Source organism: Synchytrium microbalum (genome assembly GCF_006535985.1).
Source record: "Synchytrium microbalum strain JEL517 chromosome Unknown SmJEL517_scf0015, whole genome shotgun sequence".
NCBI classification, from domain to species: Eukaryota; Fungi; Chytridiomycota; class Chytridiomycetes; order Synchytriales; family Synchytriaceae; genus Synchytrium; species Synchytrium microbalum.
Genome location: NW_022158364.1, coordinates 159,935 through 173,036, shown reverse-complemented (window position 1 = coordinate 173,036; position 13,102 = coordinate 159,935). Strand labels below are relative to the sequence as shown.

The following is a 13,102-nucleotide window of genomic DNA, read 5'->3' as shown; positions in this document are numbered from 1 at the left end:
CTTTATGAGCTTTGTTGCAGCTATCTGGTCACGGCTCGAAGGACCATGCCAGAAGAGAAGCTCTTGACTGGTATCAAGGAAGGTGCTGATGGTNNACCATCAGCACCTTCCTTGATAGAGCCATGAGGTCTTGAAATGCCAAAATTAGGAGCAAAAGTAAAATGTATTCTTGTATCAATAGTGTAAATGTTGCAAAGTCAGTTGTGAAGGAACTCGCTAGCAATACAGTAGATCAACAGCATCACAAGACCAGATTTTCCAGTTTGACGAGAGGTATAGCAGGTAGATGTTGTCCTTCAGTCGGAACGGAATGACCGTTGAGGGATTCTTGGTGAGCGAAACTGGTAAACCAGCACAGTCATCACAGCACAAAGAATAGCGACCTTGCGAGAGTAAATTTGTATCAGGCCACTTTCGGAATCACTCCAAATGGCTAACAATGACGGTTTTTGCTGGGATGCTAAGATAGACTTTATTTTTATACAAAGAGAGCAGCGATTCTACTTTTTAGAGGCAGTCTTCTTGGCCTTTGCGAGCTCCTTGCCAATGATGGATCGTTTCTATAAACGACGACATATATGTGAGTTTGTTGTGAAGTAAAAAACACAGCAACTCTCTCCAGCCGCATGCCAACCAAGTCATACCACCACCAAACAACCACTATACACACTATACGTTCAACTTACTTGTTTTTTTGCCAACATGACCTTGAAACGATCAAAGTCGGACAAGGTAGCCCTCACCTTCCTCTTTTCCAGTCTCTTTGCCCAGGCAGTGTTGCTCCATTTGCCAACCAAGTCTTGCTTTTCAATAATTGCCTTTAGGACGGTTTCGCCAGCAGCACGGGGGACCTTGTCCAGTTTGATGGGAGTCAGAGTCAAGCGTTTGAATGAGAGAACTTGACGGGGGAGGCCAGTAGTTGGGCCATCGACCATGACCCTGGAATGGTCTACAATGTCTACGATGACTGCTATTTTACCGGCGTCTGGTCCATAGTTTACGAGGACTACACGGCCTACTTCGACGAATCTTTCAAACTATTGGATGTTGGAGTTGGGAGTTAGTTCAAATGTTTGATGTCCTGTTGTTTTTCTCGTCGTAAGATTAAATAAAGAGCGGCTGAATAGGGACTGCAGAATTCCTAAGTAGTGCATCTCATCGTCGACGTCGAGGTTGTCCTCCTGTTCTCTCCCCATTGTTCGAGTTTTTTTGGTTGCTGTTGCTGCCTTCAATACAAATCCAAGCTCCATCAAAATTCAAGAAGGATGCAAAGTAGCCCTGTAATAGCAGCATAACAACGTAGCTGAGTCACTTACCATCTTTATGTATTGTCCTCTACTTGTTTGAATTCGTTGAGTGAAAAGAGGGTGTACATCTGCTTATGTAAAAGCACAGACTTGATTTCTCAAAAACATCCATCGACGCATCCATCGAAAGGAGACACTTCTGCAATATGGTAAGCTATGAAAGACTCATTTTATTATCGCATACAGTACACGTGCAATCGTTGACTACACAGCGATTGCTATCCAATCGGCCGAGTTTGGGTGCAATGTCACCTTCTGTATATTCATAGCTTGATTTGGAAATCTTGAAGAGCAAGGAGAAGAGAAACAATGATTTGGATCTCATTTTCACCTTTCGTTGCATATGTAAACTTTCTCTCGCCACCCTTTTGACCCATAACTTTTCTTTACTAGCCCTTCATCAAAACCCAAAAGACCAAAGCTTACTTTAAGCGATACCAAGTCAAATACCGTCGTCGTAGAGGTTAGTTACTGACATATAGATTAGATAGAATGCGCAAATAGGTGGTTGGATACCATCTGATGTATGAAGATTCCCGTTTTTGTTGTTGAAGGGAGAGACCAGTCAAACTGCTCCTAGCTCAGACCATCAAGCTCTACCAACACCCCTCCATCTCATGTGTGTGGATGATGATGAACAACCATATGCATAGTTCAACGGATACTACTAAATATGACGATAAGCAAAACACATCTTTCGCTCCTATCTGACACACACATATCTTGATGGAAGCACACAACAATGAGCATTCCATAGCTTGGTGTGGACATGAGCATAAGCATATGACGTCTCGCCCTTCAACAAACAAGATTATCTGTTGCAACCTAGTGTGACGTTTTTGGTTTGCTGGCAACTCACCATTCATTTCTCCTTTCTCAAAAGAGGGTAAAACCGACTACTATGCACGAAAGCGATTGGTAACTCAAGCCAAAAACAAGTACAACACTCCCAAATACCGTTTGGTTGTACGATTCACAAACAAGGATATCATCGTTCAAGTCATCTACTCGAAACTCAATGGTGATTACGTATTGACTGCTGCATATGCTCATGAATTGCCCAACTATGGTATCAAAGTTGGTTTGACCAACTGGTCTGCTGGTATGTTGGTTGTCTGATGCAAACATCTACTCGTGGTTCATTTTTGCCAATTCACATGATGAAGTTCTCACTGTACCAACACTCTTTTCTTTATCTCCAAACAGCCTACGCAGTCGGCCTCCTCGCCGCCCGTCGAGTCCTCAAAAAGCTCGGCCTCGACTCTCAATACGCCGGCAACCAAGAAATCGACGGTGCCAAATTCGACGTCGAACCAGTCGAAGACGGCCCACGACCCTTCAAAGCATACCTCGACGTCGGATTACGTCGCACCACAACTGGTGCCCGTGTATTCGGTGTCCTCAAAGGTGCAGCAGACGGAGGAATCGCAATCCCACACGGTGAAAACCGATTCCCAGGATATGATGCTGATGCCAAGAAATTGGAGCCCAGTGTGTTGCGTAAATATATATTTGGTGGCCATGTCGGCGAGTATATGGAAATGCTGCAAGAGGATGATGAAGAAGAGTACAAGAAGCATTTTGCCAGTTATTTGGAAGAGGAGATTGGACCTGATGATTTGGAAGAGATTTATGCTGAGGCTCACAAGAAGATTCGTGCAGGTAACATATGAGGAGTTCATTTTTCAAAGATTCGCCAGGGTTTTCTTTGTACTGTATCTCACTTAACCCTTTTTCTACCTCCAGACCCTGCTGCCACACCAAAACCCAAATGGCAATTGACCCCAGAAGCCAAGAGCAAACTAAAGGCATACAAGGCTCAAAGATTGACTTTGGAACAACGACAAGAACGTGTTGCTGAGAAGAAAAAGGAATACTTGGCTCGTGAGTAATACCTGGATAGTTGCTGGTTGTTTTCGTTTTGGCTGTCTTTGGGACGCTTCGAATTGACTTGTATATTTTCACTTTTTAAGGCAAGGCTGAATAGACGCTGCTTCTTATCAAATACAAATAACATTGCACATACTTCAAACGTCTCGAAAGCGATATCATTGCACATACTTCAATAGTCTTGAGGCGATATGTCTGAAGCTGATGGTGGTTTCAACTACTACGTCGCTTGTGCTGAGAGCATGTTGGGTTGTTGATGTTCATGCGCCTGATAGTTTTTCGGCTGCCGCTTGTCATTACGAAAAAACCAGCGAAGGTAGGGTATGATGCTAACTTTCAACTGTATATTTTTAAATTTTTTTACCACCATCAAATACAAGGGAAACAACCCGCGTTTTCAGCTTATAATATAATAACAGAATCAACACACTTCATCGCGAAGCATCGTTACCACCAAAGTATTCACTCTTCACAATATCCTCATCATCTTTGACTTCGACAGGTTCATAACCAGGCAATTCATCGTCTTCGGCACCACTTCCAAGCAATGGTTCTATATTATCTCCAATATCAGCACCTGTAGAGCTAGTCGTTGGTGACTGGTCAACCCCACTATCATATGACGTTGCAGCACCTTTGCCTTTATCAACAGCATCATTGAATGATGGTAATACATCTATCGGATCGGCTCCTGATTCGACGGGTGAACTAGGTCGAGCTGGGGTATTGGCTGCTGTGTTATTGTTGTCGGTTGTGAGTGGTGGCAATGATGGTCCAATACTACTAAATGGAAGAGATCCTTTGAGAGACGATGTAGCTCCTCCGAGACGGAAACCTCCACTGCTGCTCCAACTATTGAATGCAGAGAAAGTTTTCGGTTCGGAGGGTGGAGGTTGGGTCTTTTGTCGAGTTACTAGTTGTGATAGATGGTCTGCAGTACGGTCTCCATTACGACGACGTTGATAGAATAACAGGTATGCTGCAGATGACTATTTGATTTGTAGAGATTAGAAAAACGGCGCGTAAAAATACCACTACACCAAATCCAACGTGTAGAGACTGGACAGCACACATACCACTACATTGTCCTCATTGGCCTTGCTCACACTTGAGTCATCAAAGTTGTACCATTGGCCATCAATGGAATTCTTGGCATAAGCAGTATCTAAGGACCAAACAACCGTAAATCAGAATAAGAGCGATTGTCAATTCCAACAACCATTTCTGAAACACCGAACTTACAATGTCCGCCGCCCATACCCCCGAAATGGTTGGATACCCCACACAGATCATAAATCAACCTCTCATCTCCTTCCTTATTATTCCCGTCATTATCTATAGCCATATTTTCATCCCACATCTCTTCATCAAACCACAAATCCTCATTATTAGGTCGAGAGGGCTTTGAAGCAGCATCCTCACCACTAGTGAGCTTATGATCTACTCCTGACCCGAGTTTGGGTTCAGCATCTACCACTGGCCAATCACTTATAGGTACATCAACAACTGGTTCTGATACTGATGGAATTGGTTCTATTTCCATTGATGTTGCTGTTGCTGTCTTTTCTTCTTCAGCTTGTGCAGGTCGTCGACGAGGTGGACGGCGACGGTTTGAAGATTCCCGACCTATCACAAAATCTGTGATATCCAACCCTGTCTTTGGGAAATCAACCAAGCAATCAATCTTGTCACCACCCATAGACCTCCAGCTGTATCCTCGACCACTGGAGAATCGTTTCAGGTGGAAGACGAGTACCTGTTGAGCAAAGTGTCCTTTAGAGTTGCGCCAAGCCAAAAGACAATATGCACTACAGGATGCATACCTCTGGGGCACTCCAGATGTCCAACTTCTTCTTGATCCGTTGGTGCTTTTTGCATTTAGGACAGTACCAAGTATCTTCTTCACCCATGACTTCCTCCTTCATAAATTCTCGTAAACAGTCCTCCAAACGAATTGGCTTGCCATGATTCGATACTTCGATAGTCTTATTATACGATTTCGGAAAGTCGGGATGCAATGTAACCTAAGGAAATGGGGTAAAAAACGTAGATGAGAAAATGCAATGAACAGATGGCAAAAAGCAACAACAGTATAGATCGTGGAAACATTCATCATCGCTAAACTATCTGCATGACTACAAAAGCTTACCTCAAAGGCTTTGTCATTCTTCCGCAAAAACGCATTGGCCTTGGATGTGAGCCATTCGGTCATAAACGCATGATGCAGTTTCATGGGATCAAACTCCACAATATAAGGCTTTGTTTGATCAATAGGAAAAGCATCAGTTTTATAATCATCATCATCGTCAGATGATTTTTTGGGCTCTACATCACCATTTAATTCTGTCTCACGACTTTTCCCATTTGCAGGTGGCGTTGGTTTGAAGGGATAGAGTGGAAACTTGTCCTTGTCATTATACTCATTACGTAAAAAGGTATTATACTTGTCTAATAGGGAGTCTGTGTTGGTTCCTCCATATCCATATGAAGATGAAGCTGTAGTCGTCTTAACAGGTGATGTAGCCAGATGCAATTTGAACAAGTTGGATATTGGGAGCCACCCGTCGTCAATATCTGTTTGGCCATACTCGTATGTGGGTTGTGGTTGTTGTGGTTGATGGCTTGTGGAATTTGAGGGTAGTATGCCATCAGTTGATTTACTGAGAAGAGTCTCATCAGAATCCATGGTATATTCCATTCGTTCTGATGTACCATTCACTTGTCCATCTTCATCAGTTGACATGAGTGATGCGGGAGTGGCGATTGCTGGTACCATAGCATCGTCTACATCACCACGTTCTACCACCACGACCTGGTCTAGACGAGGTCGAGATATTGCTCTTTTGAAGAGTGGTGCTACAGCATATCGCCTAAGACTACGTACTACATCTAGATATATGCGTTCACCCATAGTCTTGGAGTAATACGCTATCATTTCCTTTTCTGTCAATGGTGTATGGGTTACGGGAGGCGATATGTAGATTTTACCCGGCAAAGATACCATAACGGGCACACCAAATATCTTGGATGAGTAACGAGGTACATAGTTACTTCCCCTTGAAGAGCCATTCGATGAGGAATATTGAGTTGGGTCAGAGACTTCAGTGAGGTATACAGGGATATTTACAACATTGCCTACGTTTCGTTCGTGTTCTGGAACTTCATACAAGTCCCAATCTGGGTCACCACCTTCTGCTACATATATAAGATCGCTGGCTAGGATTGTGTCCAGACGTTCGTCATCGGCAAAGACCTTCCAGATCTTGGAACTATGAATTTCGATGACTGTCATATTGTATGGTGACAAAAGCATCCTATCAGACACTTTTCGTTTGAGCGTCTGTATGTTTGCATCCTTTGGGGCAGTAATCTGTATCTTGACGGGTGCCATATCTGCCTTTGACCTGTCTCGGAGTGCTTTGGGCAAGACTATTACACTAAGGGTGATTTCACGGCGGTCTGGGATGGGTACTGATAAAAACATGTATGGATCAAACTTGATGGACCATTGCTGACATTCTGTGCATTCGACCCTCGACTTATACTGGCCCTGGTGAAACAAGAATAGTATTCTCAGTCGTCAAATAAACATTTGAGTAAAGGAGACACACCCCCCGAACGTCCAAATGCAATATATCCATCTCTGCGACACATACCTGGAATAAATCAACAATAATTGAATCATTCCTCATCAAATATAGTTTCCAGGAGCTAGTTGCGACCTCTTCATCTGGTTCACCATTGTAGTCCGGAAGCTCTGTATATGGTTTTTTAATAATACGATTGAGGTCTTCGTGCAATCCATCCAACAAGAATCCTAGTAATTCTTGTGAATCCTGCTGCTGATATCCTACAAACTGAGTAGACGCCTTTCCAATGGCTCCTTTGAAGTCGCGAGGAGCAAAAGAGTTTGATCGTGGTTCAGCTGCTTGCCAAACATGAGAGATGACATCAGCATATGCTTCTGCCACCTCACCACCTTTACCCAATGGATTATCACGATTTAACTCACGTTCCCAGCGACCTGTAGCAAAGTACAGGGTCAAGGGTGTTACGTTCGATAAACATTGTAAAGCAGAGTTCATATAGCAGGTGTTTCCGAGATTATTTAGACCCGTAGCACCAACAGGGAAGTCAGCACGACTACGATTGAAGCTGCTATAATTGTTGGAGGAGAATCGAGATGCGGTCGGGGTTGTTGTAGTCGAAGCAGATGGTAATGGTGGGGCTGTTGGAGTTACAGTCAGACCCAGGTCTTGAGCCGTCGTCGATGGGGAATCGTGTGGTGAATATTCTACCAATCCAAGTACTTTAGTGGTTGCTTTAGGTTCAAACTCAAGCTCTCCATTTTGTATTCTGCGGGCTCTATCTCGTTTTTCTGCTATGGATCCCTTGACAGGAGTTCGGTCTGCACTGTCTATATCATTTCCAGTATTTTCAAACAGCAATGATGACGAATTGTATGTTGATCTAAAGACATAAATGATATAAGCACTGTGTTAAGCAACAGACAATATCTCAAACAACTTCTCATGCCTGTTTTGTATAGGTCCATTCAATGAAGAATCGACCATGATCACGTCACGATCGACATCTGGCCATGGTTTCAATGTCGTTTCTCTTGTTTCTAATCCAACATGGAACGCTGATTGTACGTTTTGATGCATTACTTCGTATAATTTCTTGCTATCGTCTAAAACAGTATTCTTAGCACCATAATGCATCAACCAGAGTCGAGACGCTTGTTCAGGATAGGATATCTTGAGATCGAATGCTGCACATATTTTTAGTTTGAGCTCTGCGACTGTGATGGTTTGGGAGATGTCTTGTAGTGTTATAGATGGAGATTGCTGAAGCTGATCCGATGGTGGGTTCAAGTATACGACTTGTACAACTTGTAAATACATCTCGATTTCGTAAATGGGTGAATTATTCCTGACTATACCACGCCGTTTCACTTTGTGTTTTGGCTGAAGAATATCATATCTAAGGGGTTTGATGTGAGTTTTAGTCATTTTGCAGACAAACGATAGGACCAACTTTGAGAACCATACTTGGCAACGAGTCTAGTAAATTGGGTATCTGGAACTAACAGGAAGTCCAGTGGAAAGAATAAGGATGGCTTGAGCTGATTTAGGGTGGTGTCTGTAAAAAGTGTCGTGTTGTCTATTGGGCCAGGAGGCTCCGAGTTTTGTAGTAAGTGATTCTTCCATTTTCTGTTCCAGGTGGTCCCAACAAGGACATAATCTGTATCTAAGCTTTGAGGGTTTCGCATTCCTTGGGCCAACAAATCCAGTTCTTCCTCTCGAGTCAATGGTGCGTCGTCTAATACGTGATCATGATCAATACATGCAGTATTCAAACGAAGATTATTTCATCAACTATAGAAAGTGGTACAAGGAAAGACGCTGCTTTATCCACATACCAGTCGTGCCATTGACGCTGGTACTTGAAGCTGACCATGTCATCTCTTGAATAGGAGATTGATATGATGGTGATGGAAGCACAGCTACTACCGAAGATTCACTTGAATTTGAGCCGGCCAGACGAGGGAAGCTGGAACTTTTTATAGGAGGTTGTTCTGGGTTTGGAGAGAGGGCTTGCGATGAGCGTTTTGATGAAGTACGAGGTGATGAAGGTATAGGTATTGATGAGCTTTCAGGGCTTGTTGGCATTTGATGATGGCCAGAGCGATATTATCGATGAGCTGCCGACTCGTCTTTCTACATTGAGAATGAAAACGGAATTGATGAGACTGGATATGTGTTGTCCAAAGCAGCTTGAAGGACGTAAGAAAGATAGTAATAGGAGGATGACACTTACTTGATTATCAAGCAACTGCGTTCTGATGCTATAATGATACACTCTTGATATCCTTGGAGCTCCTTTCCCTGTGTCTATATTGCTGGTTAATGTCGATCAAGTGAGGACGAGTTGAGACGCGTCATAGAAGGCTCTGAATGAGCAATGTATTCAAATATCATTATAATTATACAATAATTGACGCGGAAATCGCGTTTATTTGGCCCTCCACCGCCCAGAATTGATAAAGGACGGGTGGTGCGCTGTTAACTAGTGTGAACATGTTTGCGAATCGTATTATAGAATAGAAGCTATATAAAAGCACGTTCGTGGACCAAAAAGTACGTGTCTGGATACATTTTATTCATGCTTTTATATGTGACCAACACCCCAATTCGTAGGAACTTTTGGGTTTTCTTGTCTCAACCATCCAAACATGAGGATCTGCAAGTTCAACCTGCCCAGGGCCTTCGTCCTGGCCCTATTGGTTTGCATCTACCTTGTATACAAGTATATGACCTCAGAGCCAGAGTTTAATCTGAATCTGGCTGAAGTAGAGTCGCCGGATTTTCAACGTGTTGTGGTTGATGGTGCTGGAGCCATACCAGCTGATAAAGTAGCTAGTGGAGAAGACAAGCAGGTGCTGATAGATAGTACTGGAAATGCTCATAGGCGGAAGAAGGCACCGCTGTGTATGGTATCGACTTGGCAAACTGGTGATTTGCCAAATTGGTCAGATGTCTTTATAGAAACTATGGCTAATAACGCACCGTAAGCTTGTTTTTCACTTATTCTATTCATTTTAATGAGATTTGATTGACTTCCAACCCCCTTGAAACCTTAGATATGTCAGGTCTTACATCTTTGTACACAACACAAAGGCTGTCAGTAGCATCCCATCACCATCACGGAATGTCCGCATCATTCCATTATCGCTTATAGACGACTCATACCGGCAACGTGGTTTTGCTGGTCTAATTACAGACACGCTTTGCCAACACTTCTCACATCCCAAAGCTTCTGAAAGCTGCCGGACATTAGAAGAACGTTTACGTAATTATAGAGTCTCAGGAGCTCTGCCACCTATAACACAGCTACGAGGCTTATGGCCCATTATATTCGCAAGATGGATCAACCCAGATATGTGTGGGGCATGGGGTTGGAGTGATTTAAGTGTTATGGTCGGTGATCTGGAACGATGGTTGGATCATCCTATGGGCACTCTGAAATCAGATGTAGTGACTATTGGAACTAGTGGAAGTCTGTGGCAGGCTTATTTGAGATCACCGTTCACGGTATTTTCGTATGCTCGCCATGCAGAAATCATCACATCGCTATGGAAGAGATGTGAAGCATATTCTAGCATCGAGAATCTTATAGTTACATTCGCAAAGACAACAAATCTGTCACTGGTTGAGGGCTGCTTCTCGTTTGGCGTCTGTAAGTACCTAAGTACCAGGGTTTGTAGTGATGTTCAAGTGGCGCATCCAAGTTGCCGTGTCTAGCTTTTTTCGCGTTGCATCTGTCACTTCCATGGATTCCAACTTCCCAATTACTCATCTGTCATTCTCTTTTTCTAAATAGTCACGCATCCTTTAATGAGAATATCACTTCTGCCACTGAGCACCGACGAATCCAATCAACCAATATTAGCAATGGCTTACTCAAAGATGTTGGCCGTATGTACCTCAAAATGGGGTCTAACTCCAGAACCATGTCGCAAACGACTCCGCGACATTGTAAAAAAACGATATGCAGAACGAGAGCTTTCTGGCTCTACTATACTCCCTACTGATCCTCGAGCAATCTACACGAATCCACCATCTCGTAGCTCCAGATTAGCTGTATTACCAAGTGGAACGAACTGCTCAGCACCGGGACCATTAACTTTCTCGATATGTGTAGCAGCTAGTATGAAGAGTCTGCCCAAGATGGACTGGGAGAAACGGTCGTATGGACTTGTGTTCAAGTATACCAATACGACACCTATAGAAGTTGCGGATAAAGGTGCTGTTATGCCATTAGCTAATCCGGAAATGCTAGTAGACTTAGTCGTAGGTATGACGTGTGGCCTTGTATTTCTTTTTTGCTATTGCTTTGTGTGTTCTCATTCATGAAGTTTTCAAGTGTGTTCTCATTCGTGGATTTATTCAAATCTTAGAATTCCGTACATATCCCCTACCAGCGGGTCTCCATAATCCTGATGCTGGTGAACATTCAGGGGAAGTCTTGATCTTTCCATTCACTGCTTGGGTGGAAGATGGTCGTCGACTGTCTGTGGAAAAGACGTGGTGGTTCAAGTCTGGACCCAATGGGAGAGGCTACGTGCAGTTAGCCAAAGGGCATGCATTTTTCCATTCCTTTGGTGGAATGTGGTCACTCTGAGAATCGCATTGTATACATATAAATCATCTACCAAAATCCAATATCAGGAATTAGGAATCGCATACCAAAAGAGGTCTTTTAATTCTTGTTGCTATGGTTGATATGTTTCTTGCTGCTTCTACACTACAAATTCTACTCTTGTAGAAAAATCGTTCACAACACCTCCTTCTCCTATTTTTTTGTGAGTTTTTTTCATCTTTAGATTATCCTTGTTATCGTAACCTTGTTTTCTAAATAGCAATAGCAAACAGTATCCTCCATCAATCGAAAATGTTCACATATCAAACATAGTGCAAATCGAAGCTACAGCATCATTCCATTCTTCCTTTGAAAGCTTCAGCGAATAGAGCCAACCTCAAGAGCAACGTAGGAAAGAGAAAAGCAATGATGGAAGATGCTGCCACTCCCACTGCAAAAGAATCGAACAAGAGATCAGTCAGATTAACTTGGTCTGACGAAGCAACTGAAAGATTGGTTGATATTTTTCAAACCACTAGAAACACTTGTACTGCCGAAGGCAACTTGAAATCTGCTGAGTGGAATGCTCTATATACTGAGTTTAAGTCTGGCAATCGTCCAAATTTCAATCCATCTTTGAAGCAAGTTCAAGAAAAGATCAAACGTGTGCGCAGTCCTTGTCAAAAAATCACTCACAGCATTGATCTGACATTTATTTCACTTACTTATATAGGTAAGGAATCGAGTCAAGGCTTTTGATTATCTACTCGAATTGACTGGGGGTGGTTGGGATGGCGAAGAGAACCTAGTAACTTTTGGCAACTTTGACGATGCAAGGTGGAAGGCGATGAAAGATGAAAACGTAAGTGCGGTTTGCTTTCATGTATAATGAATGCGGTTTGTTTTCATGTATAATGAAACGTTCCTGACTGCGGATAATCTTTTATAGATCAAGAAACATGGCGTTCTTTTGCACACGCTTCAGGATGGCTGGCCTTTGTATCATAAGTGCAAGGCCGCATTCGAAGGAACTTATGCTACTGGTGAACACCAAGTGTTTTCAAATGCCTCTGATGATGACGCTGACTCTGGAGAGGAAGAATTGGAGGAAATTGATGATGCCAAGTCTCCTACTGAACCGAGTGTACTCAATTCCACCATCAAACAGGCCAAGCAGGAAGACGGTAAGAATGATTTGCAATATGACATCTACCTTGTCCGCTAACAATGCAACATATATGTCTCCTAGGAGTCATTCCGAAAACAACTAGCAACAAACGTCGTCGAGAAACCGCTAGAAACTCTGCTGCTGCTACGCATGCCCATGCATTAGATAGGCTAGGAGCAAGTCTTGCTAGTGCCATGTATAAAGCTCCGGAATCAACAATTACCAAGGCGATCAAAGTCGTCCAAATCGACTTCAAGGATAAAGCTACTATAATAGCTGCTACTAGACTCTTCACCAAGCGTACCGGTATCGCTGAAGCTTATATAGCGCTGGCGAACAAGGACCTACGTATTATGTACTTGGAGAACGAGATACATGAGGCTAATACCCCTATGATGCCGTTAATACCAATGATAGCTCCTCAGCACCCACTTCCAGTCTTCCCAGACGTTTTAAAAACTCAGGACAATCAGTACCGACATCAAGAAGCTTACCATCACAACCATTATGGGAACTAAGAACTAAAACTTATATTAACCAACAAGACACCCTAAGAAAGCCAAATCTCTAGCGTATAAAAGTAAAATTATAC

General features: G+C 43.0%; 3 protein-coding genes across 3 annotated transcripts; 1 reads left to right on the top strand and 2 right to left on the bottom strand.

Annotated features, from left to right (window-relative positions):
• Nucleotides 1–500: 500 nt before the first annotated feature.
• On the bottom strand, nucleotides 501–1,196 carry SmJEL517_g03087 (uncharacterized protein; the record flags this gene model as incomplete). The annotated part of the gene is made up of 3 exons (XM_031169015.1): nucleotides 501–560; nucleotides 687–1,037; nucleotides 1,167–1,196. 3 exons carry the CDS (start codon nucleotides 1,194–1,196, stop codon nucleotides 501–503), a joined length of 441 nt encoding a protein of 146 aa, XP_031025026.1.
• A 257-nt stretch (nucleotides 1,197–1,453) lies between these two features.
• SmJEL517_g03086 (uncharacterized protein) lies at nucleotides 1,454–3,199 on the top strand (the record flags this gene model as incomplete). The annotated part of the gene is made up of 5 exons (XM_031169014.1): nucleotides 1,454–1,456; nucleotides 1,701–1,770; nucleotides 2,191–2,409; nucleotides 2,514–2,969; nucleotides 3,054–3,199. The coding sequence occupies 5 exons, from the start codon at nucleotides 1,454–1,456 to the stop codon at nucleotides 3,197–3,199; spliced, it is 894 nt and encodes a 297-aa protein (XP_031025025.1).
• Nucleotides 3,200–3,628: 429 nt separating this feature from the next.
• On the bottom strand, nucleotides 3,629–8,872 carry SmJEL517_g03085 (uncharacterized protein; the record flags this gene model as incomplete). Its single annotated transcript, XM_031169013.1, has 9 exons — nucleotides 3,629–4,186; nucleotides 4,274–4,362; nucleotides 4,440–4,953; nucleotides 5,021–5,221; nucleotides 5,347–6,747; nucleotides 6,854–7,667; nucleotides 7,725–8,183; nucleotides 8,252–8,522; nucleotides 8,623–8,872. The coding sequence occupies 9 exons, from the start codon at nucleotides 8,870–8,872 to the stop codon at nucleotides 3,629–3,631; spliced, it is 4,557 nt and encodes a 1,518-aa protein (XP_031025028.1).
• Between the last annotated feature and the right edge of the window lie 4,230 nt (nucleotides 8,873–13,102).